Source organism: Bubalus bubalis, chromosome X, assembly GCF_019923935.1.
Source record: "Bubalus bubalis isolate 160015118507 breed Murrah chromosome X, NDDB_SH_1, whole genome shotgun sequence".
In the NCBI taxonomy this organism is placed as follows: Eukaryota; Metazoa; Chordata; class Mammalia; order Artiodactyla; family Bovidae; genus Bubalus; species Bubalus bubalis.
This window is the reverse complement of record NC_059181.1, coordinates 37,668,123-37,682,245: the sequence shown is the minus strand read 5'-3', so window position 1 is coordinate 37,682,245 and position 14,123 is coordinate 37,668,123. Positions and strand designations below refer to the sequence as shown.

The 14,123-nt window shown below is 42.6% G+C and overlaps 1 protein-coding gene across 3 annotated transcripts in view; it reads left to right on the top strand.

Moving 5' to 3' along the window:
* SRPX (sushi repeat containing protein X-linked) overlaps positions 1-14,123 on the top strand; it is a 141,318-nt gene that overhangs the window by 102,817 nt on the left and 24,378 nt on the right. For 2 of the 3 annotated variants that reach the window (XM_006072318.4, XM_006072317.4), the window contains one exon: positions 10,389-10,510. The exons of the other annotated variant lie outside the window; for it this stretch is intronic. In XM_006072318.4, the coding sequence (XP_006072380.3) occupies positions 10,389-10,510 (122 nt within the window). The remainder of the gene's footprint in view (positions 1-10,388; positions 10,511-14,123) is intronic. 3 annotated transcript variants of the gene reach the window in all.

Here is a 14,123-nt window from a genome sequence, read left to right as displayed (position 1 = left end):
TCCGGGAGTTGGTGATGGACAGGGAGGCCTGGCGTGCTGCAGTTCATGGGGTTGCAAAGAGTCGGACACAACTAAGCGACTGAACTGAACTGATACTGTTTGAAGTACCATAGCTTTATAGTATAGCTTGAAATCAGAAAATGTGATGCCTCCTGCTATATTCTTTTTTTGTTGTTGTTGTTCTATTCTCTGAGAATTGCTTGGCTATTTAGGGGTCTTTTGTAGTTCTGTGCAAGCTTCAGGATTGTTCTCCACCCCCATCCCCGCTTGTGTAAAAATGCCTTACATTTTTTCATAGATTGTTCTAGCCTTCTACCACTGAGTATGATGTTAGCTGTAGGCTATTCATTTATGACCTTTCTTATATTTAGGTACTTTGTTTCTATACCAAAAACTTTTTTTAAAAAATCATGAACATAAGTTGAGTTTTGTCAAATGCTTTTTGTCCATCTATTGGGGTGATTTTTTCATTCTATTAATCTGATATATCACATTGATTTTGTGTCTGTTGAGCCATCCTGCATTCTAGGTGAAATTCCACTTGGTCATGCTGAGTTATCCTTGTAATGTGCTGCTGAATTCAGTTTGCTAGTATTTTGAGAAATTTTGCATCCATACTAATCAGGGATATTGATCTGTATTTTTCTGATAGTGTCTTTTTCTGGCTTTGCTATCAGGGTAATGCTGACCTCATAAAATGAGTTTGGAAATATTTCTTCCTTTTCTACTTTTTTTGGAAGGGTTTCAAGGTTACCGTCAATTCTTTACAAACATTCTTTAAATGTTTGGTAACATTCATTAGTGAAGCTATCTGGTCCTGGGCTTTACTTCATTGGGAGATTTTTAAATTTTTTTATTATTTTATTGATTTAATCTCCTTACTAGTAATTGATCTATTCAGACTTTCCATTCCTTCATGATTCACTCTTGATTGTTTTTATGTTTCTAAGAATTTTTCCACTTCTAGGTTGTTGAATTATTGGCATACAGCTATTCATAATAGCCTCTTATGAACTTTGTATTTCTATTGTATCAGTTGTAATTCTCCTTTGACATTTACAGTTTTGTTGATTTAGTTTTTTCCTTAGTTTAACTAAGGGAGTGTCAATTTAGTTTATCTTTCAAAGAACCAACTCTTAGTTTGGTTAATCTTTTCTACTGTTTTTCTGTTTTCAGTTTCATTTATTTCTGCTCTAATCTTTATTTCCTTCCCTCTGCTAATTATGGGTTCAGTTTCTTTCTCTAGCTCCTTAAGGCATAATTAGGTTGTTAATTTGGGAAATTTCTTGCTTTTTAATGTTGATTTTTATTGTTGTGCATTTAAGTTTTCATATGTTGTCTCCATTTTTGTGTCAGGATACTTTATTTCCCCTTTAATTTCTTCCTGATCCATATGTTATTCAGGAGAGTGTTGTTTAATTTCCATGTATACATGAATTTTCAGTTTCCTCTTGTCGCTGCTCAGTCGTGTCCAACTCTGTGCGACCCCATAGACAGCAGCCTACCAGGCTTCCCCGTCCCTGGGATTCTCCAGGCAAGAACACTGGAGTGGCTTGCCATTTCCTTCTCCAATGTGTGAAAGTGAAAAGCGAAAGGGAAGTTGCTCAGTTGTGTCTGACTCCTAGCGAACCCATGTTATTGATTTCTTATTTTGTACCACTGTGGTCAGAGAAGATACTTGGTATAATTTCAGTCTTCTTAAATTTTCTGCTGCTGCTGCTGCTAAGTCGCTTCAGCCATGTCCGACTGTGTGTGACCCCATAGATGGCAGCCCACCAGGCTCCCTCGTCCCTGGGATTCTCCAGGCAAGAACACTAGAGTGGGTTGCCATTTTCTTCTCCAATGCATGAAAGTGAAAAGTGAAAGTGAAGTCGCTCAGTCGTGTCCGACTCTTCGCGACCCCATGGACTGGGATTTTCCAGGCAAGAGTACTGGAGTGGGGTGCCATCGCCTTCTCCGTCTTAAATTTTCTAAGACTTGTTTATTTAGTGGCCTAACATATGGTCGGGCTTCCCTGGTGGCTCAGAGGTTAAAGCGTCTGCCTGGAATGTGGTAGACCCGGGGTTCGATCCCTGGTCGGGAAGATCCCTGGCGAAGGAAATGGCAACCCACTCTGGTACTCTTGCCTGGAGAATCCCATGGAGGGAGGAGCCTGGTAGGCTACAGTCCATGGGGTTGCAAAGAGTCGGACATGACTGAGCGACTTCACTTTCACTTAACATATGGTCTGGAGAAGGAAATGGCAACCCACTCCAGTATTCTTGCCTGGAGAATCCTGTGGACGGAGGAGCCTGGTGGGCTGCTGTCCATAGGGTCGCACACAGTCAGATATGACTGAAGTGACTTAGCATGCATGCGTCCATTGAAGAAGGAAATGGCAACCCACTCCAGTATTCTTGCCTGGAGAATCCCAGGGAGCCTGGTGGGCTGCTGTCCATGGGGTCACATAGAGTCTGACATGACTGAAGCAACTTAGCTGCAGCAGCAACATATGGTCTGTTCTAGAAAATGTTTCATCTGCACTTGAGAAGAATGTGTATTCTGATGATGTTGGATAGACTATTCTGTGTATGTCTGTTTTGTATATTTGGTCTATGCATGCTAACTCGCTTCAGTCATATCTGACTCTCTGCGAGCCTATGGACTGTGGCCCGCCAGGATCCTCTGTCCATGGGATTCTCTAGGCAAGAATACTGGAGTGGGTTGCCATGCTGTCTTCCAGGGGATCTTCCTGACCAGGCATCAAACCCATGTCTCTTATGTCTCCTGCACTGGTAGATGAGTTCTTTACCGCTAGTGCCAGCTGAGAAGCCCCTTTTGGTCCATAGAGTTATTCAAATTTGGTGTTTCTTTATTGATTCTGTCTAGATGATCTATCCATTGTTGAGAGTGGGGTATTAAAGTCCTGTTTATTTCTCCTTTTAGGTCTATCAGTTTTTGCTTTATGAATTTCAGTTTTCCAATGTTGGGCATGTAAATATGATCATTATAACTTTTTGATGTATTGATCCTATCATCATTATATAATGACCTTCTTTGTTTCCTTTTACCATTTTTAAAATTAAAGCCTATTTTGTCTGATATAACTACTCCTGACTCTTTTGGGTTGTTTGCTTAAAATATTTTTCCATCCCTTTACATTTCCTTTGTATGTCTTGAAGGCCAAAATGATTCTTGAAATGATTGGATCTTTTATAAAAATCCATTTAGCCATTTGATTTCTCATTTAGAGAACTGGATCCATTTACATTTAAAGTTATTATTGATAAATAAGAAGATACTGCCATTTTGTTAACTGTTTTCTGGTTGTTTTATAGATCAGTTGTTTCTTCTTTTCTTTTATTGTGTTTTGATGCTGTGTGGTATTAGTATGCTTTGACTTTATCATACTTTTTTTGTAATTCAGGTTTTTCCATTCTTGTTACCATATGAGCATACATTTTAAGTCACTTCAGTCGTGTCTGATTCTTTGTGACGCTATAGACCATAGCCCATCAGGCTCCTCTGTCCATGGGATTCTCCAGGCAAAAATACTGGACTGGGTTCCATGCCCTCCTTTAGGGGATCTTTCCAACCCAGGGATCAAACCCACATCTCTTATGTCTCCTGCATTGGCAGGCAGGTTCTTTACCACTAGAACCACCTGGGAAGCTGTTACCATGAGGCTTACATTAAAAAAAAAAAAAAAAAAAAAAAAAAACCTTAAATTATAACACACTATTTTAAACTAATACCAACTTAATTTCAATCAAATCCTAAGCTTTATACTTTAAATTATACTCCCTTCCCATTTTAGGTTATTGATGTTACAATTTACATAGTTTTTAATATTGTATATTTCATAACTTTAATATTGTATACCTCAGATTATTGTAATTTTAGTCATTTTTACCATGTTAGGTATTTTTTTAAGTTTCTGTATCTTTGAAAAAATGTTTTATATTGGATTATAGTTGATTAACAATGTTAGTTTCAGATGTACAGCAAAGTAATGCAGTTATATATATATACATATACATGTATCTACTCTTTTTCAAATTCTTTTCCCACTTAGGTTATTACAAAAAATTGAGCAGAGTTCCCTGTGCTATACAATAGGTCCTTATTGATTATATATTTTAAATATAGCAGTGTGTACCTGTCAAACCCCCACTCTCTCCTCTCCCCACCCTTCACCCTGATAACCATAAGTTCATTCTCTGAGTCTGCTTCTGCTTTGTATATTGAGTTCATTTGTGTCACCTTTTAAGATTCTGCATATTAGTGATGTCATGTATTTGTCTTTCTCTTTCTTACTCACTATGATAAACTCCAGGTCCATCTATGTTTCTGCAAATGGCATTATTTCATTCTTTTTATGCCTGAATAATATTTCATTGTATATATGTACCACCTCTTTATCCATTCATCAATGGACATTTAGGTTACTTCCATGTCTTGGATATTGTAGATAGTGCCGCAATGAACATTGTGGTGTGTGTATCCTTTTAAACCATGTTTTGCTTTTGATGTATGCCCAGGAGTATCACTATTTTTAGTTTTTTAAGAATCCTCCACGCTGTTCTCCATAATCCCTGTACCAATTTAAATTCCCACCAACAGTGTAGGAAGGTTCCATTTTCTCCACACTCTCTCGAGTATTTATTATTTGTAGACTTTTTATTCCTAGATTTTTTTTTTAAGAGCCTCCATACAGTTCTCCATAGTGGCTGTATCAATTTACATTCCCACTAACAGTATAAGAGGGTTCCCTTTTCTCCACATCTTCTCTAGCATTTATTGTTTGTAGATTTTTTTTAACGATGGCCATTCTGATCAGTGTGAGGTGATACCTCATTGTAGTTTTGACTTGCATTTTTATAGTAATGAATAATGTTGAGCATCTTTTCATGTGTTTATTGACCATCTGTATGTCTTCTTTGGAGAAATGTCTGTTTAGGTCTTCTGACCATTTTTTGATTGTGCTGTTTGTTTTTCTATATTGAGTTGTATGAGCTGTTTGCTATTTTGAATATTAACCCCTTGTCAGTTGGCCTTGTTTGCAAATATTTTCTCCCATTCTGTAGGTTGTCTTCATTTTGCTGGTGGTTTCCTTTGCTGCACAAAAGCTTATAAATTGGATTAGGTTCTGTTTGTTTATTTTTGCTTTTATTTCTTTTGCCTTGGGAGACTGATCTAAGAAAACATTTCTATGATCTATGTCGAAGAAGGTGCACTTGAGAAGAATGTGTTTTCTGCTGCTTTTGGATGAAATGCTACATGAATATCAATTCCATCTGGTCTAATGTGTCATTTAAGGCCTGGGTTTCCTTATTGATTTTCTGTCTGGATAATCTATCCATTGATGAAAGTGGGGTGTGAAAGTCCCCCACTATTATTGTGTTACTGTCAATTTCTCCTTTTATGTCTATTAGTATTTGCCTTATATATTGAGGTGCTCTCTATCTGTGCATCCATTCTTTTTCTGAGATCTTGGATTTTCTTTACCATCATTACTCTGAATTGTTTTTCAGGCAGATTGCCTATCTCCATTTCACTTATTTGTTCTTCTGGAGTTTTATCTTGTTCCTTCATCTGGGACATATACCTCTGCTGTCTCATTTTGTCTAATTTTCTGATTGCAGTTTCCACTCTGCAGGCTACAGGCTGTAGTTCTTGCTTCTGTCTGTCCGCTTATGAATGAGGCAGTCTAAGAGGCTTGTGCAGGCTTCCTGGTGGGAGGGACTAGTTCCTGCTTACTGGTAGGTGGAGCTGGGTCTTGTCCATCTCCTGGGCAGGATCGTGTCAAGGGGTGTGTTTAGTAGGCAGCTGTGTGCTCAGGATGACTTAGTCTCACAAGTGGGGCTGTTTTCCTGTCCTGTTGGTTGTTTAGCTTGAGGCATCTTAGCACTCAGCCTACAGGCTGTTGGGTGGGTCCAGGTCTTGATAAGAAAATGGTGGCCTCCAGCAGGGCTCATGCTGATGTGTATTCCCGAGAACTACTGCTGTGATTGTCCCAACAGTGAGCCACAGCTGCCTCCCCTAACCTCTGCAGGTGACCCTCCAATACTAGCAATACTAGCAGGTAGGTCTGACCCAGTCTCTTATGAGGTCACTGATTTCTTTCCCCTGGTTCCTGGTGTGCCAAAGACCTTGTGTGTGCCCTCCAAAGTGGAGTTTCTGTTTTCCCCAGTCCTATGGAATTCCTGTGATTAAACCCCACTGCCTTCAAAGCTAGAGGATTTGGAGGCTCCTCTTCCTGTTGCCAGCCCCGCTAGCTGGGGAGCCTGAGGTGGGGCTCAGAACTTCTACTCCTGTGTACAACTTCTGTGGCGTAATTATTTTCCAGTTTGTGGCCCGCCCACCTGATGACCAGGAGTTGAATTAATCACTTTTGCGCGCATGCGCGCGCATCCCCCTCCCCCCCCCCCGCCCCCATCTTGTAGCTCCTTCTTTGTCTTTGGATGTAGGGTATCTTTTTTGATAGGTTCTAGCAATTTTTGTGAAGAGGCAATGGCACCCCACTACAGTGTTCTTGCCTGGAGAATCCCAGGGACGGGGGAGCCTGGTGGGCTGCCGTCTATGGGGTCGCACAGCGTCGGACATGACCAAAGCGACTTAGCAGCAGCAGCATTTTTTGTTGGTTGTTCAGAAGTTAGTTATTTTGGTGGTTTCATCAGAAGAAGTGAGCTCACATCCTCTACTCTGCCATCTTGTCTATGTCTACCATGGTTGTTTTTTAACTTTTAAATTCGAGCTGTAAGTGAATTACATACCACTATTACCATATTACAGAACTCAACTTTGACTAAGTTTCCCCCTTTCCAGTGAGTTTTACACTGCCTTCTTATGTTCTTATGATGTTAGTTATTGTCCTTTTATAGTTATTCCTCAGTACTTGCAGGGGATAGGTTGCAAGACTCACTGTGGACCCCAAAATCCGTGGATGCTTACATCCCATTGTCAGTGCTCTGTATCTATGGGCTCCATATACATTGATCTTCTGGTTCTACATATAGTATGTGGTCCATGGTTGGTTGAATTTGTGGATCTGTAACTTGTGGATATGGACGGCTGACTGTACTTCCACTCAAAGAAGTCTTATAAAGCAGGTCTAATGGTGATGAACTCTCTCAGCTTTTGTTTTTTCAGAAAAGTATTTGTCTCTCTTTCATTTCTGTAGGGGAGCTTTACTGGATATGGAATTTCTAGGGTTGACAGTTTTTCCTCCCAATATTTTGAATATGTCATACCATTCTCTTCTGGTCTGAAAAATTTCCATTATTAAACCACTGGTAGTCTTATGGTTTGGTCTCAGTTGCAGAGTGCTCATTTAAAATGCTGAATTATGTGCAAACTACATTTTACATAGAAATGTATCTCAAATAGTTCCCATTTGTGTTCTCTTCCATTAGAGGTCATTTCTATGTAAAACCATCAAAATTGCCTTTATAGGTCATGTCCATTTGACGGCCTCTAAACCCTTCAGTTCAGAGGGTAAAGCATCTGCCTGCAATGCGGGAGACCTGGGTTCGATTCCTGGGTTGGGAAGATCCTCTGGAGAAGGAAATGGCACTCCACTCCAGTATTTGTGCCTGGAGAATCCCATGGATGGAGGAGCCTGGGGGGCTACAGTCCACGGGGTCGCAGAGTCGGACACGACTGAGCGACTTTACTCACTCACTCAGTCTTATGGAGGTTCCCTTGTATGTAACTTCTCTCTTTTCTCTTGTTGCTTTAAAAATTCTTTGTTTTTGTCTTTCGACAATTATAATATGTCCTGGTGTAGCCTATTTGGGTTCAATCTATTTGGCATCCTTTTTGGATCTAGATGTCTAGTTCTCTCCCAAGGATTGGGAATTTTTCAGCCATTATTTACTGAAATACACTTTTTGTCCCTTTCCTCCTTCTAGAATTCCCAGAATGCAAATACTTTTCATTGTGTCCTATAAGTCCCTTAGGCTCTTTTCAATCTTTTTCATTATTTTTCCTTTGTGTTCCTCTGACTGGATAATTTCAAATTATCTGTTTCCCAGGTTTCTTATTCTTCTGCATAGTTGAATCTGCTTTTGAGGCTGTCTATTGAATTTGTCAGTTATTTTATTATTCAGATGTATGATTTTTTTTCATGGTTTATATTTGTCAAACTCCTGTTCATTTTTCTACTTTCATTTAGTTGTCTGTTCTTATAGCTCACAAAACCTCTTTAAGAGAATTATTCTGAATTCTTTGAAAGTTCATAGCTCTCCAATTTCTTAGGGTCAGTTACTGGCCCTTTATTAATTACATTTGATGGTATCAGACATACTTGCTTTTTCATGATCCTTGATTCTTTTTATCGGTATCTGTTCATTTGAGTAAGTGATCTCCTTTTCCAGACAGTTCGGGTTTACTTTGGCAGAGACAGTTCTTCAGTCAGCTCTGTTAGGTTTCTGGACATATCTGCTGGTAACATCCTTGGGAAGGTGGGGCTTGCTGCTAGGATCTGGTTGGCTGAAGCATCGGTTTGAGCTCTGAGCTTGGTGGCAGGGGTGTGCCATTGACTGGGAACAGCTGGGTAGGTCTGCCATCTTAGTTCCCTGCCCAAATGCAGCTGTAGGATGTGCTTCATGAATTCTAGATTCTCCTCAGGCTTACTAGATGCTTTAGACTGGGTAATATGCCCAGCTGTAGGTGAAGCTATGAATTAGCTTCCCTCTTCTGGCAAAGCAGCAGGAAGGGACCCAGAGCTGGCATGGCTCATGGTCTGGGGACCCAAGTCAAACAAGAGTGTGCACTGAATATTTTGCCTAGGTAAGGACACCAGTTTTGCTCTGCAGACAGAGAAAGCTACAGTCTGTGTTCTGTTCAGATGCACCATAAGCAGGGCTGTTGGATGGGTGATACAGCTTCCTGTGTGTTAGGCTTCAGTTCCTTGGTCAGGTGGTCTGAAGGTAGTATTCAGTTATAAGTGAGGTTGTGAATGGTTTTCCATTCCTGGGCACAGTGGGAAAAGCACCTTCAATGCCACGGATATTCTTAGTTTGTGACCTTGACTCAAGCCGACTCATATATCAAGTTCCCTGGCTGCACAGGGCCACTTTCTTTGCCCTGGCAGCCATCAGCTCTGCTCACCCACCTCTCAGTTAAGAGTTGCTGGGTTGTACAGCTTCCAGGTATTCTCACCAACTCTTCCTGTCAGCTGGGGGCCACACTCCAGAGTGGGTAGGGCAATGACTCGGGCCATGCCTGGATGGTACTGGGAGGGCCCATTTCAGGCAACTCTCAAATTTTCCCAAATAGGCTTTCTGGTCTGGAAGGGACAGGAGCCTCTGTAGTGGGTGAGGCTATGTATCACCTCCCCTGCCTGGGCATAGCAGAGGGACTCTCCAGAGAGACAGCACAAAAATGGTGTCCCTGGCCTGTATTCCCTTAGAGCCTCTCTGTAGGTCTCAAGATGTGTGCCAAGCCTGAAACCTGTCCTTAAGGCTGAAGATCCAGGAGAAAAAATGAGACCTCTTTCACAGAAACTGGGGGCGTATTTTAGTTTGCTGTCTCTGCAATGACCTGGAGGTGGTAGCCCAGCAAAAACTATTAGAGTCACGTGTGACCCAGCATTGTAATCCCTCCAGCCACCAGAGCCAGGTCATCAAGTGGTGTCCACTGGGTGCAGGCATGCATATGTGCTAAGTCACTTCAGTTGTGTGTGACTCTTTGCAACCCCATGGACTGTAGCTCACCAGGCTCCTCTGTGCATGCAATTTCCCAGGCAAGAATACTGGAGTGGGTAGCCATGCCCTCCTCTAGGGGATCTCCCCAACCCAGGGATCGAACCTGCATCTCTGTCTCTTAGGTCTGCGTGCATTGGCAGGTGGGTTCTTTACCACTAGTGCCACCTGGGAATTGGGGTGGCACCCACCAAACCCAGGTCACCAATTGTTAAAAAAAAAGAAAGCAGGGCATCAGGTGGGGGTTGGAATGTCTTATCCTAGTTTCTTCACCATGTTAGTGTGTGTGTGGGCTTTGGGCTGGTGAGTGTGAGGGGTGGAAGAATGGGCAGATAAGGGGACACTAGAAGTAATCTTTTGTCCTTGAAAATACAAATGAAAATCCTCTGGAGGTGGTCTTTGATACTTGTTAGGAAATTTGGCTCATGCAAAGTCTCACCCCATCTGTAAATACATACACTGCCATTTTACTTAGGTTTTCAAAATCTCATTGCCAAGTCATTTCTGAATGATTCCTTTAGGAAGGTATTTGGGTTTTATAGCTATTAGTTTAACCCCAGTTTCTCAGCCATCTTCAGGACAGTATGGAGTGGGCAGAGAAACTTCCCCAAACGGAACAGTGCTGCTTCTGTCCGCCTATAGTTTGACATGGATTTTCTTTAACTACACTTACACCTCCTATCTTGGATTTTTTTTTTCCAGCAAGCACAGTGTGGCCTGGATCTTCGACACATCACTGTGGTGGAGCTGGTAGGGGTGTTCCCAACCCTCATCGGCAGGATAGGAGCAAAGGTGATGCCTCCAGCCCTGGCCCTGCAGCTCAGGTAGGGGGAAGTTCTCTTCTTAAATGTTGTTACCTATAAATGTACCTTTTTCTGACCAGGGTCCCTGATTTCTGTCTATTGAGTCTTGATTCCAGGCAATGTTTCAGTACTTTTGTTCTGGGAGCATTATAACCATGTTAATTGGCATGTGGCTGCTTATTCAAATATATAATGCAGAGGGTAATCACCAGGGTTCTTCCCCTCCCCTCCCAGGTGTTTTTGCTTTGTCTTTGTGTTTATTTTTCCCTCGGTTGGAGAGGGATGGAAAGGGGAGAGAATACAAAAAGGACCTTAAGCAATCTTTGGTCTTATTAAGAGGGCAGGCATCCAGTTTAGCCTTTCCAGGCTTGGCGTCCTTTTCCTCCATGCTTCCAGGGCACTTATCCAAAGCCCCATTTTAACAACTATTTTATTTTGGTAATATACAATGCCAGAATCATGGTGTTCGGACTCTGAGTAATGGTGCATTACAAAAGCAAAAATTAGCAGCCAAAAGGTAATTTCAGAGCAGCCCAAACTTTTACTTGTTTCTTTTGACCACTGTGAAAAGAATAATTAGAAAAAGCAAAGCTCCTTAAAAACCTTCCTTTCTCATCTATCTTTTTCTCTCATGCTCTGCAAAGGAGGGGATAGATCTCTGTTCTTATGGTCCCAAGCTATTGGTAGTTCCACTATCTTGTAGCATCCACATCCCAGAAGATATTACTTCCAGGTTGTACAAAGAAGGGGAAAGAGTGAAAAAAGAATGCCATTTGTGTGTGTGTGTGTCATATTGGAAGCATAAAACTGCTGACTCCGAATCCATTGGCCAGAACTCATCACATGATTGTGATCCGAGTTCAAGGGAGACTGGGAAATATGGTCTTTGTATATACTCAGGAAGAAGAAAATGAAATAAAACTTGTGAACCATATCACAGATTTTCAAAAAAGTTCACAGAAATCCCTTATCATGATGGAAATATGTCTTTAGCAAGTGTTGTTATGTAGTGACATAACAATTTATTTTTTCTAATTTCCTTATTTTCCATCTGCCTTAAAAAAATAATTTTACTTATTTTTTGCTTCATTGCTCCCCAGGCTTTTCTTTAGTTGCAGTGAGCAGGGGCTACTCTCTAGTTGTGGTGTGCAAGCTTCTCGTTGCAGTGGCTTCTCTTGTTATGGAGCGTGGGCTCTAGATACGTGGGCTTCAGTAGTCGCAGCTCCTGGATTCAAGAGCACAGGTTCAATAGTTGTGGCACACGGGCTTAGTTGCTCAGCGGCATTCCATCTGCTTTTTGACCCACCACACGTTTGATTTATACCTGTCTCCTCGCAGAGTCTGGCCCATCCACAACAGGATCAAAAATTCAGAAGGCCAGGGATGGAAAATGATAAAGAGGCCTGAATTCTCTTTAGTTGGCTGAAGGAGAAGCCAGGGAACACTCATCAGCTTTTATGTATTCATTTTGGTCCTCCTGCATTTGTATCTAGTACCTCCGTAGGGGTGACACTTGTGAGGTCAGAACTAGATCTTTTCAAATTTGCTACCTAGTACCTAGCACAGTGCCTGGTGTCATGTTGGTGCTAAGTGATTCAAAGGGAATCAGCTTTACTATTTCCAGGAGTGACAGTACTCTTTAAGAGTATTTGTATCATTCCCAACACTTCAAATTGAAGATAAAAGCTCCCAGTGCAGGGGGCCTGGGTTCAGTCCTTGGTTGGGGAACGAGATCCCACATACTGCAGCTAAGACCCAGTGCAGGCAAACAAAACAAAACAACCCAGGTGCTTAGAGTACAGTCCAGCCTGTGATGCTGAGACAGCAGAGTTAGGAGGTGAGGACATGAACGGCCTTCAGTATTTGTAGGCAGCAGCGCTGTCTGTTTTTGGTGCACCTTTTGGCCTGAGAACTGACTGACAGTCTGACGGGCCTCTTGGTCTAGGGTTGGGTCAGCCAGCCAGCACCCAGCAAATTCCGCCAGATAATAGCGGCTCGTCCTCTGGTGCCATCAGGCAGTGCACTTGGTCCATTGTTTCTGGAACGTCTCAGTCCACATTGCAATGTTCCACAATGTGAACTGGAGAGCAAGCCATCTGGGTGAGCAGCTGCATCTCCGACATGGTGCCATGGCCCTTGGGTGTCATCTCCAGTGGACAAGGCATAGGTGTCTCCGATGGTGAACTCCTGGCCTGGGACGATGTCCCCTGGGATGGGATCATCTCCAGCGATGAGTCTGTCTCACTCACGAGTGAGGTCTTCTGGAGTGGAGGCCACCCAGGGATGGGAACCCATGTGAATATGCAGTGTTGGTCATCGGCTGGGCATAGGCTAGCCTGATATAATGTAGAGGCATCCTTGAGGACTGCAGGGCATGCTGCCTGTGGAACAAATTGTTGAGAGCTCTCTGGGGTCATCAAGGACATCTTTAGCAGTGGAATGAGTGGCTGTCCTTTCCTTCCTGGAAGAGCTCATCCAAAGCACATGAATATTCTGGGGACATTTATATCCTAGGCTACAGGCGATCTTATGGATGCTACTTAGGCACAACCATGAGGGCAGTCCCTGCACAGATCCTGGGAGCACATTCCCCATATCCAGATGGGTTTTGTGGAGGAGCGATCATAGGGCCAGTTGGCTTGTAGCACTATTTGGTGTTGATCCTGGAGGGCAAGTATCGTTTGGATGTTGCTTCCAGACAGCCTGTTGCCTTTAAAGGGCTTCCCTGGTGATTCAGAGGCTAAAGAACCTGCCTGCAAGGTGGGAGACCTGGGTTTGATCCCTGGGTCGGGAGGATCCCCTGGAGAAGGGAATGGCTACCCAATCCAGTATTCTTGTCTGGAGAATCCCATGGACAGAGCAGCCTATCGGGCTACAGTTCACAAGGTCACAAAGAGTCAGACAGGACTGACTAACAGTACACTACTAAGTTTGGATTACTTGGCATTTAATAAAGGTGGTTGTCAGAGGCTTTATTCTTCACATGCCTCTTTAAAGGCTATTGCTTTTTCAGTTCCAATACTTGGCACCGAGCTGGAGTCTTCCTCCTACTGGGTCAGTAGTCTTGGCTCTTCCTGGCCTCCCCTCCACTCAAGCATCCGCTCTTACCTTTTGTAGAATTTCTTCAGGGACTTCTGGTTGAAGTTTGTCTCTCCATTGTCATAGCACAGCTTGGATGGGGCAGGCTTGACCTAGGAGTACTTTAGTGTCTACTTTTTCTGGTGAGAAAGTCACTTGGGCGTTTAACTTTGTTAGATCTTCTCCCAGTAAGGGAATAGGGCATTCAGGCAGATACAGAAAGCTGTGCCCTACATATGCTATTTTTTCCTCCCCCAATTATATAAGATCTGAGGTAGAAAATGGAGAGTGTACATGTACAAATGCCCTGGGTTGACCTTGGTCATCTAGCCCTGTGGGAACTTGTTTCATTTGATACTGCCCTGCTTGAGGGCAATTGAAAGATACTAATTCTAAATATGTTTAAATTTAAATTAAGCATTTACAATATAATAAGCCATCTACTCTTTTGCTGCTGCTGCTAAGTTGCTTCAGTCGTGTCCAACTCTGTGCAACCCCATAGACAGCAGCCCACCAGGCTCCCCCGTCCTTGGGATTCTCCAGGCAAAAACACTGG